General features: G+C 40.9%; 1 protein-coding gene across 2 annotated transcripts in view; it reads left to right on the top strand.

The window, feature by feature from the left end:
• The window catches only part of MYO3B (myosin IIIB), a 382,159-nt gene that overhangs the window by 24,425 nt on the left and 344,310 nt on the right, over positions 1-13,424 (top strand). For both annotated transcript variants that reach the window (XM_088022122.1, XM_088022121.1), the window contains exon 6: positions 9,744-9,889. In XM_088022122.1, the coding sequence (XP_087878248.1) occupies positions 9,744-9,889 (146 nt within the window). The remainder of the gene's footprint in view (positions 1-9,743; positions 9,890-13,424) is intronic.

Raw genomic sequence — 13,424 nt, 5'->3', positions numbered from 1 at the left:
CCCTCCCCCGCCATTAGTTTCTTATTGTGGGCTCATGCTTCAATTCTATTACCTACTAGCTGTGTGAGTTTGGGCAGGTTTCTTAACCTTTCTGAATCTGTTTCCTCACTGGGGTAATTAAACCTGACCTAACAAGCTGTAAAATGAACTGAACTGTAAAACTGCTACTCATTCTTTCCTTAACTGAACTCTGGTACAAAGGGAGCATTAGCTGGTAAAGGGAAGGGGCAGCAAGGAAGTGAGACGTGGCAGTAAAGCTGCCTGCTTAAGTGGAGGGTGTGCTTATATGCTCACAGAATGAAGTTCCTGTGGCTGTGGCTTATGGTACATGAAATCTCTTTGGCAATGACCTAGCATTCCCTGTTTAATAAGAATTCCCAGGAGATGCCTCACTCAGGAAGGTAGTGGGGGAACCATGGAGCTTGCTCCTGGTATGGCCACAAACCAGCTGTGTAACTCTGGACAAGTCACATCCCCACCCCCCACCCCCAACTCTGGGACTTAAGTTTCCAAGGGGGTTGAATGAATCCTAAGATCCCTTCTAGCATCCATTCCTAGTGGGGAAAGCTGCCGCAGCAGGGGAGGGCAGTGGGGTTATCCTGGGTTTTCAAGCAAATGTGCTCCTTTAGAGCCTTTTTTCTTTTTTAAATTAAACATTTATTTCTCACAGTTCTAAAGGCTGGAAGTCCAAAATCAGCGTGTTAGCAGCTTCATTATCTGGTGGGGCCTGCTAGCCTCCTGGTTCATAGATGCTGTCTTCTCAGTGTCCTTACATGGATTCAGAACCTTTTGAGTACTGAGGACACATAGAAAAATGTGGGCACACTAATTTACCTTTCACAAAAGAGTTCTGTGAATATTGGTCCTGAGTTTGAGTACAGGGCTTATCACATAAATAAGAATAAATGACACATTCCTGGGGCTTTGGGGAATTTAAGTGCAAAAATCAGTGTTGTGTGCTGGCCTCAAACCCAAGACCAGTCCACCTCTAACCTCCACTACCATGGTGGGAAGTTGGTATTGTGTAGGCATTAATTTGAACCTTGTTTTATTTCTCTAAAGGTATAAGTTGAATGTTAGCAATCCTGAGAAAAGCCTTATAGAACATTATATTTTAATTAGAGAACTTCCTGAATTTCATAAAGATAATATAAATCATTTTTGGCAATTTCTCAGTATACAAAATGTAAGTGCAAGTCTAGCCTTGAGTTTTCTGAAAGAAGCCCCCCCCAAAAACCCAACCCTATCAATTTCAGTTCTTCTAGTCCACCTCCCCTTTGCAAAAATATTCAAGCAAATCTCAAATATATCCTTCCTTGAAGTTATATTTCATCCAAGGGAAGAGCCTTCATATGTTTATTCAGTATCTCAGCTTGTAACACTTTAAGTTGCTTGTATGTGAAACTGATGAATAATATTTGCCACTGGAATATTTATAACTGAAACTTCCAGTTCCAGAGAAGTTCTGTTTTAGAAATCTGTAAGATCAATAACATATACCAATTATGCTGCGTAAATTACATAAGCAAAATTAGGAATCCTATTTGCCTGCCTACCTCTCAGCCCATCTTATTTGCCAGTGTGTTGACTGCATTTTTGGGCTCAAGGTCAGGCAAGGATTAATAGCTTTAGGTCTATTTGCCCTGCCGATTTTAAAGCTGAATTTAGCTCTTGAAATAACATTTTGCCTGTGTACTTGAGTGAAATTTTAATCTCGAGCTTTGATTATAATTTTGGATCACACGATCAATTCTAGTAAGGTGAGAAATCAGAACATATAAGGCAAACCTAACTGCATATTTAGTGACATTTTAAAATATTAGTGGGAAAATGAGATAGTCTGAATAACATCTATTATTTTTTAAGTTTGATCAGCTATTTTTTATGAGTAAAAAATATTTTTCCTTATGTTAGATGGTGCTCCTATAATACTACTTGCTTGAAAGTATTGGTTAAAATCACATTATTGAAAGAGATTTCAGCCCAGCAGCACTTGGATATATAATTTGATAAATGGTTTAAATTAAATATCTTGCCAGAGAAATCTAGGTTTTCTGAATGCAGGAGCTCATATGTTACTGTCTTTTATCCCCTTTACATCTAATCTAATAGAGGTGTTCTTTTTAGATAGTGAAGACCTTGAGATGAGGAGAGACTGTTTTGTTCCCTCAGGTTCCTATAGCCCAAGTCTTTTTGCAAGAGATAGAAAGTGGATCTTACCTCTATCTTCAGAGCTTTATCAGCAAGCCCTACTCTTAGTCAAGGCTGAAATGAAACTATAATCATGGGGCATTTCATGGGATGGTGATGGCCTAAGAAAGTGAAAGTACTCCCTGTAGCCTTGTGCTTACAATAGAAAGGGATATTGTTGGGAAGGGAATTTCTTTAATTCTTCTTGTATTAATCTCACGGGTACCTCATTTCATGACTGACACTACCTTTAAACCTGACAACTCGTTGATGAAAAATCCCAACAGCAAATAAATACTCTGGAGGAACAAAAGACGTCCTTGAAAATTAAGGCAAACTTTTCAATACTTATTTACATTTTCAAGACAAAAAACAGACATTTGCTTTTGTTATAGAAATAATTCACGGTCCCTCTGGACACTTCAGAAAATGCAAAAAGGGTTAAAGAAGTAAATAAAATAGATATTACCCATATATCAGTGATGCAATTATATCTACAATTAACTTTTGATACCACAGAAAAAGCTGGGTAACCAGCATTTTCATAATCAGTGAATCAGACAAGGCCCAGAGAAAAGGGTTACTTGGTTTGCATGGGAAGAAGAGGTGCAGGGAGATTAGGTCATTTGCTAAAGTAATCCAGTAAGGGAAAGGCAAAACCAAAATGAAAATGCCTGGCTCTGGGATTTTCTTTCACCAGCCAGAGGTACAAACTTTTTCTACAATCCAAGAGCTACTAAGTGGTTTTTTCTCTGCCGTTTCCCTGGTAACTGAGGAAAGGGTCACCCATCCGCAACAGAAATCAGCCGACCATGCCCAACGGTGGACCAGGAGATGATATGTGTCAAAGTTGTGTTATCAAGTTGTGGGTGCAGTTTTACCCCCTGAACTCCTTCAGGAGAGGACAGGAGATGTTCCCTCTGCGGGGCCGGAAGGAATGACAAGGCAGATTTAGAGAGTCTGGAACTTTGGAATTCGTTAGCCTGAAGAAGGCTGAGGAGAACTGCCCTAACAAAGAGGGTTGACCGCTAGCCTTTGCTCCAAAGACCAGTAAAGCTAAACGGTTAGTGAACACTTATTTCTTATTCTTATGCCCTTCCGGAAAGAAAAGTTTTTGGCAGCCAAGGTGGTAACGACCGACATTTGGGAGGCTCAGGCCCACCTCCGGGTAAAATAGCTATCTCCATTGGGCACTGTGGCTGCTAACACATAGATATTGCTAGTAATCCAAGCATTAGTGTGTTTCCTCTTCCTAAAATAAGCAGCGGTGTAATCTAAGTGTACCAGAAAAGCCATAAGCTTGCATTTCAGGGTAGGAACCTGGACGTGCTCCATTAACCAGCATCCAAACAAGTGCTCTGTCATTGAAGCTCATCTTCCCTAACAGAGGCATTACCACAGCAACCAGCATCTTTTCATAGACCTTGAGACCTTTTACAAAATATTGGCAATAAAATCTCTAAGGTTCCAGCCTTCCGGTTCACACCCCAGAATAATCTGTTTGCTCTAGCTAATTTGCATGGAGAGGTTATCCTCTCTGAGATCAACCCCAAAGTCACTTATTTGGAAAGTATAAAGCCATAAGAGTATAAGAGCTGGAAGGGATAGCAGAGATCATTCATTCCCACCCTTCCATTTTATAGATGTACCTAAAGAAGCCTCAGCTCAGAGTTTTCAAGGGACTTGCTCAAAGGCACTCAGCTGGAAAATAATGGAGTTCAGACTTTCTGATTCCAGTCTGAAGATTTTTCAACACAGCTTCTCTGAAGTGTGCCACAAATTGATGTGGACAGGGAGGGAAGAAAGATAGGACATAATCCTTACCCTGGGTTACTTATGTTTACTTCAGGAGTAACTTTGGCGAGATCATCAAGGCCCTGGCCCCTTTAAAACATAAAAAAAAAAAAAAATGATGAGGTTAATAGTAGATTAACGCCAAGTGGATAAAACTATTTATTAAAACTCAGAAACAGTATAAACACTCACTGGTATGCCAGAGACTTGAGGATTGTTAAAGGAGGCTATGCAGAAGTATGTAGGGCTTTATATACCTCTGAAACTCATCGAGACTCAGAGAGAGAATATTTTAATCTTGGAGCCATTAGGCCACTACCAATTACTGCACTAGGACCCTGTCTCTGTTTTGACTCATTTAACGCTATGCTCTTAGCCTTTGCCAGGTACACTAAACATTTTGTAACAGTCCATACACATGTCTCATGGAATATTCCAGAAGGCACATCCTCTTCATATCAACCTCCAACATGCTCTGGGACTTTAAAATCAACTTTGGAGAATCCATACTTTATAAAATTGACATTTATTAGCAGGTTTTCAATTCACAATACTTGATTAAGATAGATACACAAATTTGTTAGAGTTCATGATAAACAACCTGGTATCTGCTTCTGGTATTTATAACTGTGTATTAAAACTACACATTTTGTTGGCAACTAACAATGGGAAGATTTAAATCTATAGCGTTCTGAAATGTGAGATATATTTACTGTAATATAAAACTTAATGTACATTGTCACTGAAAACATGTATTTTATCGTTACCCTTTAATATATATTCTGTTTCTGATCTTAACAGAATTTTGCTTTTCTTATTGCATTTACATGTGAAAAAAAAGTGAGCTCCCAAGAGTATAAGCGATTTTTCTACGTCTGGTGAGGGGTAGAATTCAGACACAGTTTGAACTTGTCATACTGCCTGCCAAACTGACTTCTCCTCCTGACATCCCTGACGGCACCATCATTCTCCTGATCACCCAGGATCAAAATGTCAGTCTTCCTGGGTGTGTCCCTTTCCCTAACCTCCCATATTAAATCCATCTCCATATTAAGTCCTGCAGGTCTTCTCTTGAGCTCTCTCTTACGCCTCTTCTATCCTCCCTATTCCACTGCCACCGGCCTCATTTATACTCCTGTGATTGAAGCAAAGGGTTGAGGTCAAGAGTGTATACACTTGCCTTGGGCATGTCTCCTCCTTGGTGTGGTGGTAGTGAGGTGAGGTGGAGAGGTATGAGACAATGAGGTGTTTGGGGTCCTGGGCCTAAGTCCATGCCATCTCACCCTGTCTCTCTCTACCCCTTTAACATGACTTACAGAACCTGGGAAACTTGGTCTCAGCACAGTATACTTATTTGCCATTGCCAGTCTCCTTTTCTTAGGAGAGTACCAGAACATTCTGATTCAGAGAGCTGTTTGAAAGGTTGCCTTCTCCTAGGGGCAAGGGAACCAAAGACCAATAGACCATCTAAGCATTCTTAACTCAGCTTTATTTTACCTTGAAATAAGGAGAATACTGTGCTAAGGAGAATGGGATTACTTCTCCTTAAGAAATAGTTGTAGATGCAAATGACATATCAGATAAAGGGCTAGTATCCAAAATCTGTAAAGAACTTACAAATTCAACACCCAAAGAACAAATAATCCAATCAAGAAATGGGCAGAAGACATGAACAGACATTTCTGCAAAGAAGACATCCAAGTGGCCAACAGACACATGAAAAAGTGTTCAATATCACTCAGCATCAGGGAAATACAAATCAAAACCACAATGAGATACCACCTCACACCAGTCAGAATGGCTAAAATTAACAAGTCAGGAAATGACAGATGTTGGCAAGGATGTGGAGAAGGGGGTACCCTCTTATACTGTTGGTGGGAATGCAAGCTGGTGCAGCCACTCTGGAAAACAGTATGGAGGTTCCTCAAAAAGTTGAAAATAGAGCTACCCTATGACCCAGCAATTGCACTACTGGGTATTTACCACAAAGATACAAATGTAGGGATCTGAAGGGGCACCTGCACCCCAATGTTTATAGCAGCAATATCCACAATAGCCAAACTATGGAAAGAGCCATGATGTCCATCAACAGATGAGTGGATAAAGAAGATGTGATATATATATTCAATGGAATATTATGCAGCTATCAAAAAATTGAAACCTTGCCATTTGCAACAACGTGGATGGAACTGGAGGGTATTATACTAAGTGAAATAAGTCAATCAGAGAAAGACAAGTATCATATGATCTCAGTGACATGAGGAATTTGAGAATCAAGACAGAGGATCATAGGGGAAGGGAAGGAAAAATGAAACAAGACGAAACCAGAGAGGGAGAGAAACCATAAGAGACTCTTAATCTCAGGAAACAAACTGAGGGTTGCTGGAGTGGTAGAGGGTGGGAGGGATGGGGTGGCTGGGTGTTGGACACTGGGGAGGGTATGTGCTATGGTGAGCGCTGTGAATTGTGTAAGACTGATGAATCACAGACCTGTACCCCTGAAACAAATAATACATTATGTTAATAAAAAAAAAAGACATAGTTGTAGATTTTGGTGTTGGATAGATAAAGAATCCAGGATGTGTTGACCTCAGTTGTGATGCATCCTCTTAGGGTGCATCCATGAATCCCATCACACATACAGCCCACATAAAGGGTCTTTTACTTCTGTGAAAGATCGGTCCTGAAAGAGACTCCTTCTGAGGGGATGGGAGTTTAAATGACAAAAATCTCAAGAAACCTGGCTAAATTTATTCAAAATATGAGGGCAGAAGCTGATAATTCAGCCATTCTTTGAGCATAACATTTATTGTGTAGAACACTTGCCATATTATAATGATTTGTTTACTTGTCTCTTCTCTGCCTGGGTTCAAATTCTGACCCTTACAATGACTAGCTGTGGGCCATGGGTAAGCCCATTTAACTGCGCTATGCTTTAGTTCCCACCCCTATGCAAAGTGATGATAGCACCTACCTCATAGAAGATTATGAAGATTAAATTCAGAGTGAATTTAGCTTTCTCTCCCTAGGACCTGGTACCATGCCTGACTCATGGGTACTCAGTAATTATTTGTGAATTATTTTAGTAGCAAAATTTTCTGTAAACTTTTTTGGAAAGCTGATCTTAAAGAAGTTCTTTGTCGAATTACAAACTAAGTTTTGGGAGGAGAATTTGGCCAAAAGATAATTTTCTATTAGTCAGACAGAACTGAAGATAAAGTCTGTAAAGAGAAGTTGAAACCAGATAAATGTTTTGAATATTTCATGACTGCACTTGCGAAACATTAGGATATCTCCATTCCCACATTTGGATGGGTTCTTGGAATTGCCTTCTGTGTCCCATCCAAGATGGCTAGAAGTTGATTTGAATTTCTTCCCAGAAGGTGTGGACTTTGGGCACTAGAGACTTTTTGTTGTCTTGCTTCCCCTGGCATGGTCTCCCTCTAATATCCCAAGCATTTGGAGCCCATATCCTTTATTGGACATGCTAGTACACATTGTCTTAGGACATTTAGAGTGGACATGGTTTGTCATTTACTTATTATAGGTTCACTTCAAATTTTAATTGGCCATAGCTTTTGTTGGAGAAGGACAGTCTTATTTTTCTTTCCCTCATAGGAACATGTAAGAATGGTGAACTATTTGCTGATTGATAGGTCTAAAATTATGTTTGTTCCACATGTTTAGAAATGTCATTTCTGAAAGGGAAGGTGCTGAATAGCCTTCTCTGGAGATCTTTAAAAATAGCAGTGTTTCTCACTTGATTGGGGTATGAAGGGGAGGTCTTGGGGGGGCTATGAAATGGCTTCTGCTTCTGAAGTTGGAATTATTTGAACTTTAGTATGAATGCACGTTTGAAAATCACGTGTAAAATGGCAGGATATTCTATGGCAGGTTAGTCTATTCAGAGAAGAGGGCTAGGATCAGGCCAGGGGTGTAGGAATATGAAAAGATATACTTCAGTTCGGAAACCAGAAGATAAGGGTAGAGGGCAATTATAAGAGCAAAAGCACCAGGTCTCAGGCAAGATGGTAGGCATATTTGTCATTGCAAGTCCAATTAAGTAGATCTGGCCAAGAGGAGATATAATAGTTTTCTGTCACTGCAAATTATAGTATTGCACATGTGAGGCTTAAAACAACACACATTTATTCTCCAGGTCATTAGTCAGGTACAAGACTCACCTGGCTAAAATACTCCATCTGGAATTCTCACCAGCATCTCAGACTTAACATGTCCTACCTAAATGGAGCTCCTGCCTTTCAGCCCAAAGCTGTTTCTCCTCCTGTTTTCCCCATCTCATCAAATACCAGTTCCATTCTGGAATTGCTCAGTCAAAAACTGTGGACTCGTCTTCAACTCCTCTTTCTCATAAGCTCTAGTCAGCAAATCTAGTTGGCTCTGCCTTCAAAATTACATAATCAGTCTGATTATTTCTCACTGCAGTTTGGATTCTTGTAGTAGCATTTTAAACTGGTTTTGCTGCTTCTACTCATGTCCCATTTTAATGTATCCTCAGCACACCAGCCAGAGTGATCCTGCTAACAGGTAAGCCAAATCTGTCACTCTGCTCTTCATGGCCAGTTGACCCATCTTACTCAGAATCAAAGCCAAATACCTTCTGGTGGCGTATCAGGGCAGGCAGGCCTGTCACTGCCCCCCTCCCCCAGTGCTCTGCAGGGATGTCGCTTGTCTACCTCATAGCTGTTTGGAGCGGTGCAAAGTTTCCTACCTGCCTGTAGCCATGGGTCATCCTTGGTCGAGGAGGCCGATTTCAGGTCAAATAGGGACACCTGGTTCTTCCACATTCTCTGGTCTACCCCAACCTTCTTCCAAGCCCACTGTGATAGCCACAAGTCTGAGTGGAAGGTCTTTTCCTGTCTGACTCAAAAAGTTGATGGAAAGAGGGGCGCCTGGGTGGCTCAGTTGGTTGAGCGACTGCCTTCGGCTCGGGTCATGATCCCGGAGTCCTGGGATCGAGTCCCGCATCGGGCTCCCGGCTCAGTGGGGAGCCTGCTTCTCCCTCTGACCCTCTCCCCTCTCATGCTGTTTCTCTCTCTCTCTCTCTCTCTCTCAAATAAATAAATAAGATATTTAAAAAAAAAAAAGTTGATGGAAAGAGATTTCCCCACAGGGTTCCATGTTCCCCAAACCCGGTTCTGCTGCCCTTGTACCCAGTCAAGCCAGTACTAGAAGAAGCAGCTGCTACTGAAATACAAACCAGTTGTTGGGGTTGGCGGAGGGGGCAGATGTTCTTAGAAAAAAGGGATGGAAGGGAGTGGTTCCTATTTTATGTTAACCACATCAGTGTTCCAGTCTTCAAACATCTTTCTGCTTAATTGGCCACACTCCTGGGGATTTTGTGCAGGAAACAAACATCTTTGCAAACAACTGTTCCTTGCTGTTGAATTCAGCAGCTGGTAATGAGGTGAAGGATGCAGATGAAGCCTTTCCTTAAGGGATGTCAGAGCAAGCTCAGTGAGGTATGCACCCTTGTGTCTCCCCTTGCACTGTGATTGGTACCTAGAGGGTTCAGTGTATGTTTATTGTACTGAAAGCACATATTTTAAAAAGTTAATGAACACCTAGATGATAAATCAGTCACACACAAATAAGGTCTAGATAACACATACCTTACTATCACTGGAATTCAATATCATTGTAACCAAGGGAACTAAGAGGGGGCTAAGATGGTCCAAGGGTCTTTTAGGACATCTGAGGTGGCAGTGGGGTTGATGTGTTTTGCTTTTGTCTGATAGGTCATTGCTTGTGAGCAGCAGTATGACTCTTCCTATGACGCTCGGTGTGACGTCTGGTCCTTGGGGATCACAGCTATTGAACTGGGGGATGGAGACCCTCCCCTCTTTGACATGCATCCTGTGAAAACGCTTTTTAAGATTCCAAGGTAGGACACAAGATGGCGCTCTTGGCTCATTAGTTCTTTGTGAAAGAGGTTGGTTAAGAGGGATAATAAATAGTTCGTATAAACAATTTCTGGCCAAACCTGAGAAAGCCTGATTGTAAAATGTATTTCTTTTGGGGGAAAATAGGGGAAGTCGAGGAGGAAAGAGGATGGATGTTCCCGAAAGACAGCATATCCCAAGGAAAAATAGGACCGTGTTGTAACCATTGCATATATTTTCAGTACTCTGATTTTTCTGAGATACATGTTTATTGTGCTTTGCACAAGAGGACTAAAAATGCAATTTTGGATTAAGTAATCTGTCTAAATACTGGTGTTTTCTTTTTAATTATATAATCACATCTGGTCATTTTGTTTGTTTGAATCTTTCTCGAGTATTCAGGAAAATTTGGGGATGAAAAACTGCATGTTTTCATATCCACTCAGAGCAGCACTGAAAAAATATCAGAAAAGTGAATCAGTTATAAGACCTTCTCTCCGTCCCCTGATTTCCATCTCAATGGGACATTGTGCTGAAAGAGGTCTGTTTGGAGGGCATTTAAATGCCAGTATATTTTCTATTGTATGTCTTCATTAGGCGTTTGTACAAGAGGTTTGGTTGTTTGTCTTTCATCGGAATCGGGCTGCTGTTTGGCTGCTTAAGGCTCTAATTACCGAAAACGAAGCAATCAGGGAGCTCGGTCCTGGCCAGGTTGCAAATTAAGAGGTTTTTACCCTCCACATTTCTCATTCAAAGGAAGACTGGGCCGCTCCAAGCCGGAGCTGAGCTGCAGCCGTTTAACTACTTTAACAATGCAAGTGTTAACCTTTCCTTATCTGCACAATCACACAGCCTTTAAAAATTTCTTCTGATTGCAATTTGCATTTCTGATTAGCTCTATTTATATGCAGATGAGGCTCTGTGGTGTTCATCATCATAATGTTATCGTTTTATACCTAATCCAGATGTGAACAACCACCCACCATTATTCCAAAAATGATTCCCACCCAAGTCAGGGTTGGTCTTTTTGCTTTTTCCAAGGTACAAAAACAAGTCCAGGCAATTAGAAGAACAGACAAAGTGACTGACTTTTAAAATTAATAATAGTCTGGTGATCATTCAAAACGATGTAAGAATGCAGGACCAAAAACAGTATTGTATTCAGTAATATGTCAGAAAATGAGAAATGGTGTCTGGTATGATTTGTGTGTGTGCTTTGATTTTTTACAAATCATTTACTTTTCATCGTTTATTTACTGGGACCACATAATTGCCCAAAGATCAGAATTAAGGTGTGGCTTCTGATTAGCAAGATATATGTACTTTTGATAAGAAATCATCTACTTGGGCATATTTTTTTCTTTCTGTTTTTTAAGTATATGTTTGTGTACAGACCACCCATTCAAAAATTTCATAGGGTGTAAATGTGAGACAGCTTAGAAGGGATGTGTGTGTGTGCGCGCGCACGCGTGCGTGTGTTTAAATAGACTTCATCTTCGGTGACTCCTCTGAGCTTGCTTTTGTGCCCAGCCAAGTCTCTGGTCTCTAGTAATCTCTGCACCTCACTTCTTCCATCTTGGGAGAAGCTTCCAGATCTGAAACACAAATAACCAAGCCCCACACTGCCTGCTTCCAGACAGGGTGAACCCCAGGAACAGGACAGTTGTTAGAAAATTCTTATCCTAACATAGGTTGAAACTTTTTCTCCTCCGATCTAACCTCCTGCCCTTTTACCATCTCTTGGTTCTTGCCCAAGCGATGAATCAGATTGAACTAGGTAATGTCAACAATAATCAGTCAGCAGATCCTTGGTGTGATTATATGTGCCGAACACTTGCCGTTGTCCCAATCCTAACAGCCAACTTGACATTCCTGGGCAGGAAGGAGAGAGGTTTAAAAATTAAAATGTAGCATAATTGCATATACTGCATAGCTTTTTATACTCATCAAGTAATTTACTTAAAAATTACCCTGACAATTAGAATCATGCAGTTCTCTTATGAAGTACTGTGGATTGACCAAGCACATATGTGTGTGTACTATTTTAATTTTGAGTGCTAAAAATGTATATTTCCTCAGAAAAGCTCTTTGATAGAGAGTGGAAAAATTAAGCATTTACTATTTTAAATAGGCACTCAGATTATTTACCTGTGTGTTTCATGGGGTTCTTTCTCTCTCTCATTCTCTCAGCATTTTCTTCCCTGATGGAGAAAAGAAAATGACAAGTAATGACAAAAATCCTTTGAAGACATTTGGCTTCTGATTCCCTCCCCCCAATTTGGTTATGAGTGTTTTAGGTGTTCTGGAATTCCCTTCAGTTAAGCAATGAGGTCCATTTCAGAATATTCTGGGCTCCAGAACACCGTATGTGGCTTCCTCCTTTGCCTTTCCTCACTTGGCCTCTTCCCTTTACAGACTTCTTTACTGGAAATAAATTGAGTAAATTACCAAAATAAGGGAAGAAAAGAAACCCTTTCCTGAGTCAGGGAAGATGTGACTTTCACAAGCTGCAAAGGACTTAGGAATTAATGAAGTGCTGGTTACATGTGAGGTGAGAGCCTCAGATGTCAACAAAGCAGATAATTACATAGCTTCCCTGGACACTGTTAGGAAATATGAAGTGAGACCTGCCTGGAGGTGGTTGATTTGCTCGCACACAGGTCTCCTTGCTCTTCCTCCATCTCTTTTGGAGCACCTTCCCCTTTCTTTTGACCTTCACATTAGATTTTGACCTTCACGTTAGAAGATGACACATGGAGTAATTGTGACCTGTCTTTGAAATACTGCGTGACTTGCAGTCTTTCCTACATCACAAACGCACAGAAGTTATCTGCTGATTGTGACAGCATCCACTATTTGCTGAACCTGTCAGCATGTGTCATCTTGTCTACCGCCTTTGCTCCAAAAAAAGTCACGCCTCCCTGACGGTTGCTGCTCTGTCTGCTGCTATTTTTCTCTAGCAGTTAGAAGAGAGGCAAAGAATGAAAACCATTTCTCTGGGTATCAGTGGATTTGACATCTCCCTGATGACTTTCTCAGGCTTAGAAGGATCTCGCAGAAGACCTGGATATTTTTTTCATTTAAAAGGAGATCTGTTTCATAATATGTAATTGCAACAACCCATAGAGTTAGGAGAAAAAATACAATTATGTTGCTCTCTTGGCAACCAGGTATCTTTCCTTAGCTTGGAACCTTTGGCTAATGACCTCTTTGACCTCCTTAGATGGGAGTCAGAAAGGCAGTGGGGACCAGTGTGAGTGTGTTTATTGGACAAGGACTAAGAGCTGTGTTGCCTGCCCATTTATTCAGGGCCAGATAGAGGCTGACTCTGTCCACCTTCTTACCACATATCGAGTACTTCCACTTCCTTCCTTGTGGAAAATGCAGAATGTTTTTAAGATTCCTAGCCGAAATGTCTTTGGCTGGGAGTGGATGGGACACAATGGCCTGAACATTCCAGTCCCTGAAGCCGGTGATTTTCCCTTCCTAAAGAGAAGGTTCCCTGCAGTATGCTGAAGAAAGGAGAACTCATGATAA

Source organism: Eumetopias jubatus, unplaced genomic scaffold (genome assembly GCF_037043125.1).
Source record: "Eumetopias jubatus isolate StellerSeaLion01/CBP00866 unplaced genomic scaffold, mEumJub1_p1.0 scaffold_3, whole genome shotgun sequence".
NCBI lineage: Eukaryota > Metazoa > Chordata > Mammalia > Carnivora > Otariidae > Eumetopias > Eumetopias jubatus.
Note: the sequence above shows the minus strand (reverse complement) of the source record. Positions and strands in the feature narration are given on the sequence as shown.